Source organism: Cyrtonyx montezumae, unplaced genomic scaffold (assembly GCF_038088225.1).
Source record: "Cyrtonyx montezumae isolate F1298 unplaced genomic scaffold, pur_monq_1.0 scaffold_10, whole genome shotgun sequence".
In the NCBI taxonomy this organism is placed as follows: Eukaryota; Metazoa; Chordata; class Aves; order Galliformes; family Odontophoridae; genus Cyrtonyx; species Cyrtonyx montezumae.
The window spans coordinates 47,536,400-47,552,414 of record NW_027071826.1 but is presented as its reverse complement, the minus strand read 5'-3'; the positions used below and the strand labels follow the sequence as shown (position 1 = coordinate 47,552,414).

General features: G+C 35.2%; 1 protein-coding gene across 1 annotated transcript in view; it reads left to right on the top strand.

Annotated features, from left to right (window-relative positions):
* The window catches only part of INSC (INSC spindle orientation adaptor protein), an 81,131-nt gene that overhangs the window by 25,140 nt on the left and 39,976 nt on the right, over positions 1-16,015 (top strand). Inside the window, exons 2-6 of the mRNA XM_065755280.1 lie at positions 1,369-1,714; positions 2,171-2,223; positions 3,744-3,867; positions 6,339-6,452; positions 12,332-12,457. Coding sequence (XP_065611352.1) covers positions 1,369-1,714; positions 2,171-2,223; positions 3,744-3,867; positions 6,339-6,452; positions 12,332-12,457 — 763 coding nt within the window. The remainder of the gene's footprint in view (positions 1-1,368; positions 1,715-2,170; positions 2,224-3,743; positions 3,868-6,338; positions 6,453-12,331; positions 12,458-16,015) is intronic.

The window sequence follows — 16,015 nt, the reverse complement described above, 5'->3', positions numbered from 1 at the left end:
AAAATGAAAAATACATTACTCTGTCAAATGAGTTTATCCTTTACTGCATGCAAACTGTGTTTGTCATTATAAATCATGATCTCAAACTTCTAGAGTTGTTATTTTTGTCTATTAGGAAACCTTGTTTCACATCCAAAAAGGCAATAAGGAGACTACACATAGCAAGAAGAAAGTGAGCCACAATCGATCATAAAATACAATTACACAATGCTCAATGCTGAGTAAAATAAGGACCTGAAGCACCAGTAGTTTTTGAAGCTTAGAATTAAAAGAACTTTCATTGCATTTGGTGGAAAGGGAAATTGGATCAATGAAACTGTTCCCTTACGTCTTGTCCGCTGTTGATTTATGTAAAATTATACTTGAGGTGAGCCTCTTTCATTCAAGTGTTTATAATCAAAATTTGGTGATTTGTGGAGTATTACTGCAGTGGTCTGGAAGGCGATCTCTTGAATTCAACTGGTGCTGAACTCAAGTACTGCAAGGATCTTCTTCACCATTGTTTCTATCTTGGCTAATGCAATTGCAGAGTTTGCTCTAACATGAAGGCTTTTATATAGCAGCTTAGGGTATTGGACTAGATGATCTTAGAGATGATCTTTAGATGAATTTTTCCCACCTTGGTGATTCTATGTGTTACCCGTTGTGCCTCTGCCAGAGCGTGCCAGGGCTCCAAATGCAGTTTCATTGCCCTTGTGCCCTTACTGGTCAAGGAGTTTTTTACAGTCTCACTTGTTTATACTATGTTTGCAGTAGTGCAAAAATGTGCTGTGGAGTTCAGATGTGCAAATTTTACAGGCAGCAGTGAGAAACATGGGAGAAGACAGAAGTTTCATCAGGAAGAAGAATCCAGCTGAGGTTTATAGGGATTATGATGCAGAAGGAATGGATATTGCTGACAGTACTGCTAGTTGTCTTGGTTTGGCTGTCCCAGAGTGGACGTAAGGGCTTTGGAGAAATGTTGCAAGTTAAAACTTGTCCTGTGCAGAGACTAACTAGTAAAGTGTTTAGAGAAAACTTGACAGTAAAGTCCTATAACAGCAAGCAAACAGATAACTTTGTTACTTCACTGTATCAAATGCTACATTTGCAAAGGACTGACGGACTGTTTTCACCCCAAACTGCAGACTAAAGGATTTTTTCTCTGATATTTGTAGTATGCTATGTAGTAATCATAAACCCCCGAATTGTCACTGGAATAGAAAGGAAAGCGTGGTTCTCAGTGACTACTATGAGAGAAATGTTTGTTTGGTCTGTTACATTTTGTCAATAAATTGCAACTTGGTAGATAGATACAACAGTGTTTTATTGCTCATGGTAATTCCAAGATCACTTTGTATCACCTTGTTCTTCCTTCTTTCTTCCTAGCATGCATTTAATTCAGGTGGACTCTGTTCAGCGGTGGATGGAAGATCTGAAGTTGATGACAGATTGCGAATGCATGTGTATTCTCCAGTCCAAACCAATCAGCACTGAGAAAGATGAACAAAATGAACTCATCCTTTCCTCACAGTGTAGCACAAGTGATAACTTACAGCTGCTATTAAAAAGAGCTTGGATAATAAGCACAGAGTTGACCAGGATTGCTCAAAAATTGGAGAAGAATAGATGGCAAAGAGTCCACAGCATGACAGTAAGAGTCAACTGCCACGTACGTTCCATGATAAATGAATACAATGCGTTTACCAGGAGTTTGTCAGAAGAAATGCGTCAGGTAGGAATGTCTCACCTGATAGTTTTTGGTAATAACTGCAACTTCATATAATCTTTAATGAATTTGTTCACCTTTACTCACCTATTTAAGGAGTTTCATTTCCTTTTTAGCTGTAGAAACATTTTGGACTCAGTATGGATCCTATTGTATCATAGACCTGATTCTCAAAGCTAGTCTTGTTGCCAAATCATGCTATAAAATATTTAATTTTTGATGACCACTGGGCTGAAATAATTAAATGCCCCATCTGTGAGTTTCTTTGCATTTTACATTTAGAAAATACTGCTTTCATTAACTTTATTTTTATCTCTTCTTGTTTTATTTAGAAGAGTAATAAAAAATAAAAATAAAAACAGAGCGCTTATATGGCATAATAGTTCTGGAGGGTTTTTGCTTGCTTAACATGAGCAAATGTATACGGATACTAAAAATCACTTTCTCTTTCTATCTCTCCAGCTGGAAAATCTTTTAATAGACAAGTGTTCAGAATTTACAGCATTTACAGAAAGGTAATTTAAATTTTTGGATTAAAATATTCATTTTGCTGTTTTATTATGTTGAAGAGTTTGTAACGAAGAGTGCAAATCCACTAACTTTCTCAAATGTTTGAACTAGGCCCCTGTAGCTCTGAAAGGCTTTCTGAATGTTAGCTCCAGTGGATGAAGTGAATTGCTTTTATCTAAACTGCATCTCAATGAAAGAAGGGATCTGCTACTCCACAAAGAACCTGGTATAGATATGGAAGATGATTTTTCATAGCTTTTAGGTATCAAGGGAGAAGCCTGATTCTAATGGTATAGGTGACAAAACTCCCACAGAGTTCTCTGAAGCCAAGATTTCAGCTTCTGTGGAAAACTTTTTTATTGTTGCTTCATAGGCTGTCATAGTTTGTGTTCCTCTGCGTATCCACATATTAAAAAAAAAAAACCAAAAAAAAACTAAACCCAAGTGAATATGTACTCTTTTAATTGCATATGTTGGTTTATTTAGCTCCACTTTAGAATGTTGAGAATAGAAAATAAGACTTTATATATAAACCTTGTCATGATATTTCCCCTACCTTATGTACGTTACCTTGTTTCCTCCATTGTAATTCAATTGTTCTTTATTTACTTTAAACACTGTGCCAAGTTTTCTTCTCAAGAGATCATTGGGGAAAAGAAAGCATGTAATGATCAAGAAGGAATATCCCTTGAGCACTGCTGTTTTTTTGCCAAACTTGCACAACTCAAACTTTACTTTAATATTCTGCTATGGGACACATTGATTTTGTAAGATCCTGTAGTGACCCTCTCCCTCTTTTTCTTTTGGACAAAAAGTTGTTAGGTGAAAGACAGGTAGTACTGAAAAGGGAACCCACTGTGTTGGTGGAAACACCAATCAACCACACCATATCTTCCATTGAAGCAGCTTGCTGAAGTGGAATATTTTTTGACAGCTTAAAATAATACATTTCTGTGCATTAGTACCAGTTATTTGATTTGAATTATTCATCTGTAGAATGTTTTACATCTTTATATTGTTTTTGTCAGTTTCAGCCAAGTATTACTGGTTACAGGATAATTACGCTGTGAAGCTGCTCTGTGCAATCATTCTTCACAGTGGGCCTTATTTTACTTTTGAGTATGCTGCTTAAATGTTCTTTATTCATTTGGGCACATATTCAGTTTGTTCCCTTGTCCTGCTTTTATTAGACCATGACGAAGAAAGGAAATGAAAATTATTGAGAAGACTTCTTAGTGTATCCCCCTTTGTTTCACAACCAGAGCTGCAGCTGAAATGCAGGCATCCTTGAGTGACTAACTCTAAACATAAGGGGAAAATAGTAGAGTTCTGCTGGTATAAACATAGAGTCTGCAGCGAAATTTGGCCTGCAGTAGGTAAAGTAAATTGTGATTCTCAAAGTATACGTTAAGGTCCACTGTTGTCCTTTGGTGTTAGAGCTCACCTGTGACAATGAGCTTGATAAACAATTGGAAAGTATTGCATCTTGTTTTCCTTCATTACTTCCCTCTCTTTTTCGTTTTAGGTGCACACAAATAGAGGGCGAACTGCAGCTGAGGCCTATGAAATCTTGTATTAATCAAACACTCACTACTGTTGCTCAGTATTTTGGACAGTTGATAGAGCTGGTTTTAACACATGAGGCACAGGTTAGTCTACGGTATAAAAGTAGCAATAATAATAATAGAGACCTTTACAAATGTTAAGTCTTGAAGGAGAACGTTGACTAAGAGAAGGATGATAATTGCATGTTTTTTCAGCAAATCAGTGATCAGTAATTCAAATACCTTGCAAAGAGATCTAAATGTGTTTTTATTTTTCATCTGATTTGTTTCCTAAACAAAATGAACTTTTGGATCACTGTGCTTATTACCACTCCTGATACTTAACTATTCAGTACAAGGAAGTTAATCTCTGGGTAATGTCTTCTTAACAAGACTTGTGTACATGTTTTCTCTCCTTGTACAGGCACTGCTTTTGTTTAGAAACCTCAGAGTTTCTCCTGCTCTCAGCAGTTCATACTGAAAGCTAAAGCTTCTAGATGTACATATAACTGTTTATTATTGCAGCACACATTTTAACTAGAGCATATCTTAGACTCTAGGAAGTAGTGGTTAAAATAATGACTCATGCACAGGCTGTTTGTTTCTATCAGCATTTTTTTTCTTTTTGCATCCAATCAGAAAATAAGCCCTCACATGGGGTTATCAAAACCATCAGCTGGTTTGGGAATCCTTTCCTCCCCTGTACTGTGAGAACTGATGAGAGCAAAGTCTCTCTGTGTGTGTTTATGTAGAACATTCCAGAAATTTGCTGTATCACTACAGGCATGATGTGTAATTTACAGTGGTGATTAAAAGTAAATAAAACACAGAGTAATCTGAGATTGCAGATGCATTACACTTCTTCCATTAGACCATTCTTGAGGTAATAACTTGCAAGTCTAAGTAATCTATTTTATGCTAGTTTCTTTCTTGAAGACTCAGTAACTATCCCTCTGCACCCTCCAATCTTGCTCAAAAAATCCAGCAAATGTAATTACACTCAATTCGTTTGTTCATATTTTAAAAGTGATGTTATATTGAAACATTATTTGTCCCAGCAGGAGAGTTGAGAGGCTCGATGAAGTAATTTTAAAATAGTATTTACTACTGTGCTAAAACAATATTCTGAATGGTATTGGTTAAATTCTGTTGTACCTTGATGCTTTAAAATACCCAAAGTTGAAGCATCCCCTGTAGTTGTTAGAAAGTGTCCAGAATATATTTTCAGAACTGTAGTCAAACTAACGACCTACTGAGTAATGCACTGTGATTAGAATTTATGAAGACTACATGAAAGGCGGTGTATGTGCATAAATAACTTCATATTGCAAATTCAGTGAGTAGGCAGTCATTGTTTTGTTTCTTATTCTCTTTAACCTGAAGAGAAGTCCTATTTTGCTAATAGTTCTGCCTTTGGTTGCTTTGATATCTACGGACACATTAAATCCTATTCTCTATATACTTTAAGAAAGCAGGATTAGTTACTCTGCTCTGTCCAATTAGCATTTGTGTTGCTGACAACTTGGGGGAGAGGTTGCTAATTAAAAGCATCCAAAGAATAGTTCTCAGAGCCATCCAGCCAGGCTGTGCACCCGCTTCTGCCTTACAACCACACTGTGGGTAGTTTGCCCTGGAGTGGACAAAGCATCTGCAGAAGTGGCCGTGACGGTTGTTTAATAATGAGCTTCCTTTTCAAATCATTATATTGGGATTTATTAATGAAAAGGATTAATATAAAAGTATGAACTGATAATTTGGGGGAGATACTAAAAATGGGAGAACACAACCTTCTAAAGGGAAGACAATTGAATTTTCTGTCAGTGACAGTGTAAATGAGCAATTTTTCTTTCAAAGATGTATTAAATGCATTAAACACTTGCCTTCCTCTTTCTAATAAATGCAATTAGTTCTACCTTTTCTGGTTGTATGAACTTTCAAATAATAAAATTAAGCTTTGTATTTTCTAACAGCTGTGTTAATTTGTACAGCTGCACACATGCAAAAGCAAGGTAACTACTCTCAAAGATAACCAATCTCATGTATTTGAAAAACAAACTACATTTCTCTAATAATTCTTGTTATTAGTCAGCGATGCTTTTCAATTTTAAGCATAAACTGACAATAATGATGAACCTAGAGACATAGAAGGTTATGTTAGAAAGGCTATGGCAATGTTACATATAAATAACATGGAAAACTTATACTACACTGTGATACAGTTTCTGCACTGAGTCAGTTAGTTTCCTTCATAAATTTGTAGCTCAATTCTAGGTCGAATCCAAGAAAAATTTATTATATAACTCAATGTTTATCATGTTTCACACACATTCCTCTTTTCTATTCATGCTCATTTTTAGATGTTGCTATTCTTAGTTACGTCTATTCAAACGTGGTAGTAAATATGTTAAAATATTTCTGTTTTGACTAATGTCCTTGTTTTTTTTGCATTGTCTGGGTGAAAGGGAAAATTATTAGACAGATTAAATGGGCTGGACTTACCATACTATTTCATCTTAAATACAATAGTCATGTTTGTCATTGGAAGTAACTGCTTTTAATTACCTTATGTCACACAGAACCTGCTGAGACAAATAGAACTGTCGGATAGCGTGTACATCACCGAGTCAGCAATTAATAGCTTACTCAGCCTCACCCAGGAAGGTACTCATCTGTGTCGTATCATAGCTAAGGTAAGGGGATAAATATATGGATTAATTCAAGGTAAAACTAGTAATTCAAATGCATCTAGTGGTGTCGAGTTTTGATGGGTACAATAGTACAAGATAAGATGCTGTATTTCAGGAGACAGATGACCTAAGTAGAAGAATGTCATAAATGCATTCTAAGGAACCTTTTTCTGTTGTTGCTTTCAAAATAAATAGAAGGTGTAAAAGGGAGGAGGTAGCAGACAAGAAGACTCATGTCATTTGAAGTTTCCTCATAATGTAGCAGTTTCACAGCATCCAGTTAGATCTTCTCTTGTTTCAATTTGGGTCTTTTTTTTTTTTTCTTTTTATATTTCCTCCAGCCGGTTACTGCTATGTAAGACTCTGGCTATTTCATCTTGATAACATCCTCTTATCTGGAAGGCTGCTGTTGTTTTGTTCTGCCTATTTTCCTCCTACCTTCTCCCCAGATTCCTGCTTTATAATGCACTAATACAACTCAAACAGCATCATGTACTTAATTACCCCAAATCAAGTGAAATGGAGGGAAATTCTTAATAGTTTCGAGTGCCCAATTAATGTCAATGTTTCTTTACATTGCAGGTGAGCAATTTAGGCAAAAGTTGTATGTCCAAGCAGAGAAACGAAAACCTGCAGAGGTTTTCTGTCTTTCTGATAGAGCTTTCTTCAGACTTTCAGATGTTATTTTTACACTTTGCTACACTTTTAAGTCAAATCTTGTTTTGGATTGAGATTTTCAGATGTCAGTTTGAGAGCATGTGCATTCTGAAATTAATTTAATCTATCTAAACTTAAAAACATAGATATTAGAGGAATGCATACTGAACTGGAAAGGTAATGCCCTAGGAGAAGTAACTTCTTGAAGCAGCACAATGCTTTAGCATGAAAACCCTTTCTTTTAGCATTTGAGTGCTTTATTTAGATTATGGTTTTGCTAATGCAAAATATCGGAGTTGTGCCTTTAGATTAATGTTAGTACTATAAAAAGGCAACAACCTTTTCTGAAGGCTCTGAATGAAACAGATTTAAATGTGTAGTGGATTCTGGCAACAGCATGAGAGGTTTAATTTTTTTCTGAACTGGTATTTGAGCTCCACTCAGTGGTATTCAAAACAATATTAAAATGTTGAATATTGAGGAAGTGCAGATCTAACAAATTGAGGAAAATGGTCTTGTGCTTTTTATCATTGTGAGAATTCCACAGTTAGTTCCATTTAGCAGAAGTGAAGTCTGACCTTCAATAAAATGACTAAATGAATTTATTAATAATATCACATGGATGTGTCACAGGATGCACTAAATGACTTCCAAGTGAGGAAATGCATGCCCTTATGCAAAGAACCGTAAGTGGTGTTTGTTTGCCAAACTACAGTGGTGATTGTATCGCTTGTCATGCACATCTGTTTCCTCTATGCACTGAAATGTAATCATCCAGACTCACCTTCATCCTTTATCCTCCATGTTGCATCAGTTACCTGCATCACTGAGCATGGGGGCAGAGGAAATGTGATGGACTAGAATTTTGTATTCCATCACTTGAATAGGTTGCTACGACAGGGAAAGTGCAAGGTGATTAAAAAAAATAAAATACAATAATCTAGCACTGCACCAGCTCATTACAAGGGCAAGAACGGATTCAGTTTTTGCAATGATCTCAAAACTTTTCATAGACACAGAAGTTCCCTTGAGAGCACTCTTACTGTTGGAAAAACTAGACAGAGAAGTGGAATAATTCAGACAAATTTGTGAAATGTTGTGTTTAATTGTGTTTTTTTTTTTTTTTGTCTTATGCTATGTACTTATATTTGATGCTGTGCATCAAAATGTTGAGTATAAAATCAAGAAGCACAACAGTTTTGAAAAGCTGCCTGAAAATGATCTATTGTTTTAATTTTGGTAATGTTTTCAATCATCACACTCTCTTACTTAGTTTCCCCTGCTGATACTGCTATCAAAATCAGAAAGTCTTTGCAATACAAAAATCATCCTCTAAAAAGCCACCTACAATTTTATTCCTTCTGGAAGTTGCTTTGAATGTTGCAGTGAAATTTAAAATGAGTTCTTTTTATCTTTCTTCTTTTTAGAAATGTAACTGCAATATTCTGTGAAAGTCACATTGCTGCCTCGCTCAGGCAAATCTGCTCAATGTTCTCCACGTGAAGTAAAAAGACTAAGATTGATAACATAAATGAGTAGCAGTAAACACAAGATAAGAAATGAAGAAACCCTAAAAAGAAATAATAATAATGATAATAACTATCCTTGAATTTTCAGCTAATAGAAAAATAGCTGCTGTGCTGTGGGTTTTGAACTTAATGTCATCTGCTGTCAATGCCAAAGCCAGCAGTATGGGAGCTCCACCAGTGAGCTTAAAGGCAAAAAGAGAAAATGAGGACAGGCATAGCCAGGTGCAGAATCTGTTGCAAAAACTTGTTTCAGTCAGGTGTTTGTTGGTGGATCAGTTTCATACATTTGGAGCCAAATGTTGCTAAATTTCTCTGCCTTATCTCATGGCATGTTCTAAAACATAAAGCAATGTGCCTACATTATATTGTTGTTTGAAGCTGCATCTGCTGTAGCAGTGTATTCAGAATTTTTTTATACTATTGTCTATTAGATTTTGATTTCCAAATCTTTCATATTAAAACCTACAGATTAGTATTTTGGTTATTAAACCACTACCTTCATATTCTGAGACCACAAGGAGCTTTTAAGAAATGAAAGTTAAATGGTTTGAGTGAATTTGAGTACCTGTTGGAAACGCTAGCACTGCATAAGTAAACTGTCTCTAAATAGATTTAGCTTTGTGACAAGCAGACAAATCCATAGCAATCAATTCTAGACTTAAAATAAATGCATAGTGGGACATCAAGTAACAAAGAAAATAAATGTTTGAAAATAAATCAATTTCACTGATCAATTGGAATGTAATATTAACTGTATTGAATTGGACAATGTAATAATAGTCTCCTAAAATGAGAGAAACAAAAACCAAGACAACTAAAGCCAATATCCCATACCTGTTTATCGCACCTTTCTCTGGAGAACCTGAGCCTGAAGGAGTCTCATAAAGATAGGCAGCAGTTCGCTTGCTCTCAGAAAAACTTCTAGTATATCTTGGCTTTATCTTTGTACATCAGTTCCATTTCTAGCAAATACTACTGTAGAGGTTTGTTCAGAGACCATCTTTCTAGCTAATTATATATGTCATCTTCCATCATGAGGAAAGGACTTGATGGAATTTGCTGGGCTTTGAATAATCTGAGGCCAAACCTGCAAAGCACTACTCTTTAGGGATAGACACTTTCTCTGCCTGCTCTTCACAGAACTCCTTGAGCAGTGTGGCTTTTTATCCTCATGATATCCTACATCACATACTTGTGATTGTATTTCAGGTGATTTTGTTATCTAGCGTTAGCCCTCCTGAATATCATCTCAGGGAATTCTCAGGGAAATTGAATTCCTACTAATCCGATATAGGAGAGAAGCAGGTCATCAAACAGTAAAGCATGTTGCCCAGTCACTCCAGACAATTTGTGAAGCCTGTCCCAACTGAAACTTGAATTATACCAAGAGCAATACTTTTAAGGTGTTCTTTTGGATCCAGTTATGGAAACACTAAGTCTGCAGTGGATAAATACAAAGATGAAAGCATGGTTAGATATATCATGAGCTCTAGGAAAGGTGAGCAGCTAGCTGATTTCCAAAGCAAGAGAAACTTAGTGCTGCTAGGATTCTTTAAATGGTAAATAAGTATAAAGTACAAGAATAAATACGACCAATTTGTACTTGAACCTGTGAAGTGAAGTAGCTCTGTTATCATGTCATCATCAGGGACACAAATTTAGAAAAAGGTGAACAACTTCTGGAGGATGCTGAGATACCAGTAAAGCTTTGGGTGCCTGAGTGCTTTTGAGAAGCTGTAGGATCAGGCTCACTATTTCCTACTCACTCCATATTTTGCTTACAGCTCTCTAGATTCATTACTTATGGTCAATGTTTTACAACTTGGTAATAGTATATGGTGCACATAATGAACAATTTGGATCTTCTCCCAACAAACACAGTGATAAATCACTTCCTGTCCCTCAGAGACAAGAGCAAGGCCCCCATTTGACAGAAAGAAAGCTTGAAGCCAGTATGCAATTGTCATTATTGTCATTCACAAACTTCTGCTTATTATAATCAAATTAGAGAACCATATTGCTCTGATCCCACAGAACTGTGAGGACTTTCATACTGACAATAGGACCTAAGAAATCCCAGTTACCCCAGATCTGGGGACAACAGTATACCCACTCATTTCTACACTTTTTAATAGACTTATTACAACAAGGAGGAAATATTTATATCCTTTTATGGAAGAAAGAATCGCTGTAAGAATTTTCTTGTTAGTGTTCTGCCTTTTATTTTAAAGGCTCAGAAATGTCTTTGTGCAGTAAGCTGAATATAGTCATCCTAGATAAAAAAATAACTCAAAGATATACGTGCAATTCTTACAATTCCACAAATACATTTTAAGAAACCATACTGAGCCTTCTCTTTTCACTGATTTCATTGAAATGGCACAAATGTCTGTAAAGATATACTATAAAAAATATGAATCCTAAAATTCAATATTGAGATGCTAATTTTATCTATTTCTAATTTAATTTTAAGTTAGTATCTATTTTTTTTTTGCCAGGCTGAATGGATACATTATCTCACTTTATTATTCTCTGCCAAATTCCAGCAGAACTAGTACAAAAATGTGGAAGAATTCTGAATTGTATTCTGGAGGTTTCTCATCAGAACAATCTCAGAACAACCTGTTGAGATTTCAAATACAGTGACTGGCTGAAGAGAAAAAGATGACGAGTAAATCTGAAAGATAGCTTTTTATAGAGGCTACTTAAGTAGGCTTGGTCTGAACAGTCTGTATTATACTTGGTCCATTATTCCAATTAATTTTAACTCATACTTGTAATATTTTTTTAAAGCAAGGTTGCTCATTTGTGAATTATACTTTAAATGCTTTCTTCATGGTGTGGCTGCTTTTACATTAATAATAATAATAATAATAATAATAATAATAATAATAATAATAATAATAATAATAATAATAATAATAATAATAAGCTTCTGTAGTATACATGGTATGCATAACATTTAGGGATAACACCACCCAACAGAAAAATTGAGGTGCACATACTGTTTGTTATCTTTCCATTTATTATGTGAATGTTGCTAATATTTATGTCTACACACTATGATGAAAATGATGAAGGACAGCCACTATAGGGATTTATATATGCTCAATTATTTATGGTTATGAGCCACATTTGAAGAAAAATGCATAGGAATGCAAATTTTATATGCTACAAAAGGAATATAAGGATTGTATCACTGTAGAAGTTGACACCTTGTCTGACATTTTCAATAGCTCTTCAACCTGTGACCTTCTATTTCATATTTTATTAATGGGCAAATTATGGTATGGATATCAGAAACATAGAGGAATGTGAAATATTTGCTAACAAATCTGTTTTTAACTAATAGCATGTGGCTGAACTATCAATTAAATATCACTCCAATTGCAGCCTATTGATACTTCTTGTCATTTTTCACATGAATGTCAAGTTTAATTTGAACTGTAATTGTTAAAAGTCAACTGCTTAAGCACACCTCCTACTGAGCCTATATTACTTTTTCATCACTTAGTGTGTAAGTGTTAATCAACTTGAGTTCTCCATGCAAGTTTAACACCATCTTTGTTGTTGTTTTGATGGTAGCTAATTTGGCTACATTAATAAAGGAATCTGCCCTTCCCTCTGTCCCGAACTCAGTTTCTTTGTAGGGAAATGTTTAGAGCTGTTTTTCTGATTTTTGCTGTTCACCTGCAGGAAGGAGGTGTCATTGCTCTCTTTAAGATTTGTCGTCAGGATTGTTTCAGGTGCCTTTATCCCCAGACACTGAGAACACTGGCATCCATTTGTTGCATAGAGGAAGGGATGCACCAGCTGGAAAAGGTAGGCATTTCAGTGCTTTTTATTGACTGCATCTAAAAAAGAGAAATCCCATTTTTAATCTCCTCAAGAAATTGGTAACTTGGTGGCATTTGATACTGTGTTCTGTTCAACACTTGCATTTTCTGTGCTGAAAACATCTTCAATCTTTACAAAATTTGTCGCAATAAAAAACGTCCTATTAAGTTATTTACACAAGTAAGCTTTCTAAGTGGGAATAATTTTTGTAAAGCAGCCAAATACGTTAGTGACTACGTCAAAAAAACAACATAAATGATAATTTCTGGACTCTTTAAAGTCCATATTTAGAAACTCTACTACTTCAAATAACCTTTAGAACATAGAAAGCTTTACAACTCTTTATATCTTTTTCCTGACACTCAGGTAGGGCATCAGCTTGAGGTAGCTTGTGAGAGTTGTAATTACACAGAAAGAGCTGCATCGTATGTATATCAGCCAACCAGTAAAAAGCATCTGCTAATCTGCAACAAGTTTTCTAAAAGCCCATTTTAACTAAGATGGAAAACATAAAAACATTATCCAGCATTGACTGTTTAGTCTTCATTCCTTTTTCACCCTTGCTATGTAATGCTGTTTTGGAAAATGAACACTTCTCATAGTCATTAAATCATGATCTCATCCTTTTGTATTTCATAAAACAGTCATCTTCCAGAGCTGAATAATGGCCTCTTCAAGTTAATGATAAATGATTTCGCTGCCACTTTACATTGACGTATCTTGTAATTTACTACCACAGAATTCAAGCAAACTATGACAGAACATCTGCAGCAAAAATCAAGTCTCTTAGCTTACAGTAAATGAAGATGACTTAAATTTTTTTGACATAATGCTAGTTCAGTCTGACACCAGAATCAGTCTAAAAGGATCTTTCATTATATCTGTAAGAATAGTGGAATTAATAAAGTTAGAGATGGAAAGGACTGATTAAACTCACCTGGTCCAGTAACATTTAACAGATTTTTAATAGAAATTTTAAACACTGGTTTCAGTACTTTGTATTCATCTGGGCTTTCAACTTTAAGAATCATAGATTGGTGAAAATTAAGGGCTAGGTATCAATTCTACTTGCCTGAACAGGCAAAGGTTTGTAACTGGACTGTCTGAGTTATCACTTGTCAACTTTTTTGCCTGAAATTATGTTGGTGAATATCCATATGTTATGCAGGTCCAGTACATTTTTGGATTTCTTGGGAGGAGAATAGGATTTTTCATATATCAAAAGAAATAAATATCTTTTCTCTGAAAGATGTTATTCTCTCTCCAAGTACCTCTGGAGGTTGAACATGAAAGGCCAGCACAATGCTATGTCATCTGTAAATATCTTTCAGCTGGTGATGGCCCAGCTTTGTGATTATAGATATGAATTAAGTAGAATATGTAAGAAATTTTTACCACCAGATATTCTTCTCTTGCATCTATTTGAAAGCAAAACAATGCTCTTATCACAAGGGAACTTATGGAAGGTGATCTAGATCAGAAGACCAATGAAACCACACTCATTTTTGATATTGCTATCTTTGAGTAAGGATGATTTTTTTTCTTTTAAAATTTGAAATACTCTTGCAAAGAAATAAAAGGAGGATTAATAATATTAACATTCCTGAAATTACCACAGTACTTCTATCTGGCAGAATATCTGTTTCTGTTACCCAGTTAAGCACCTGGGTGGTTGTGAAGCATTTAATTTACTCTGATGTGAATATCATTATGCCACCTAGTGCATTACAACACCCGTGCAATTTGAAGTGTTTTTTTTTTTGTTTTTGTTTTTTGTTTTTAACAATGGAAACTTCATCCAAACAACAAGAACTTGATCTTCTAACAGTTCAGGTTAGGTAGTACAAGATCCAAAGAAACCCTGAAAACAGCTGAACACTCAAAATTCCACTCTCCCTCCCATAGCCCGCCCCCACTCCCCACCCCCCCCCCAAAAAAAAAGAAAAGAAAAGAAAAGAAAAAGAAGTTAACAAAAGCAAAAATTCTCACTGCCTTTTGTAGTTTTAATTAGGTTTCACAGCCATTAAAAGACCACTTCAATAGCACCAGCTACCGTTTCTGAGAGGGAGCGTATATCTAGGAGCTGTGCTAAAATGAGATGGTGTACTTTCTGCAGTAATTGCAGTGATTAATTATAAAACACGTAAGGAATACTGTTATTTATCCAATGTTCTTTGATCTTGCCAGTTCACAAGCATGACAGGCTAACAGGAACATCTGTGTTAGTGTAAAAGGTTATTTAGAAAAAATGTCAGGATGTCAGTATGATGTTCACAGGAGGCAATGCAAGCAGAGAGTAGTTCAGCATTTTTAAGGATTTAAAGATTTGACTATTGAACTTCTTCAGTGATTAGTGCAAATTTAATGTGAATCATTCCATAATGGATTTAAATCATTTGTCCTGAGTGAATTTCTGATTGCATGTAGGAATATTGTTCTGGTTAACTTGCTATGGAAGCTATCTATCATTTTGTCTGTTTTAAGCAGGTATATTTTCCCCAACTTCTAAAAGAATAATTATGGTTTGTTCTAGTCATGCATCCTTAAATATGTATACCTGCACTCTGTTTTCTTAGAGCACACTTGAATAAGTCATTGTTAGTTTTACATTATCTTGATAAACACACTCATCTTTAATTACAATTACCACAACCACACTGTTGTTTTAATGATTAGCTTTACCCTTTCAGGTGAATCTAGCTGGCTATATATACAATAATAAAAAATCAGTCACTTAAAATGCCAATTTATAGAACTTGCAGGTACTTTCCTGATTTACAAAATTACACTGTTACTTTGTTGTACATGTAGGTACTGGCTTCCAGGAACTCAACAGTAGCAAATTAAGCTCTTAATGTAGAATGAGAGCAAAGAAGTCACCTCATTTTAACTGAGGTATGTGTGTAAATAGATCGAGCTCTGTGTAACCTGTGCTTCACGAGTGGTTAGTGCTTCAAGCTGCTTATGGATGTCCACTTGTTCATCACACTTCAGCTTCATAATCAATCCACTGTGACACCAGTGGTCTCATCCAGAGGAGTGGAGAGGTCCTGGAAAATGTTAACAATTTCCACCCTTTGTGTTATTCCTGTAGCAGTCTGTGCCTGTACCCAGGAGAGCTTTGTTATTCATAATGCAGCACTTGAGCATGCAAACTTGTTAGGAGAAAGCCCATTGCATCAGAAAGTATGATTATTTTTAGTCAAGGCATTCTAGAATTTAAGCAAAGAGGTAATATGTAGTGCAGATAATAGATGCTACAGGCAGATGTACTAGAGATAATGATAACATGTACTACAAATAATCCTAAGTGAATAAATAATACAGAAAACTTCTAAAAACAGAGTAACAGAAAGGAATTTGAGTGAGGTGAGTAAGAGCAGAAATTAAAGATCAGTTCTATTATACATGCAGACCTATTTGCATACACAGCCTCAGGGATGCTTTGGACAAAAATAGAACTATTTAGTGGGGGATCTGACCAATGTCTCTAATGTAAAGTAGCTTTGTGTGTAAAAGGGGTTTCTATTTGAATATAAGCCT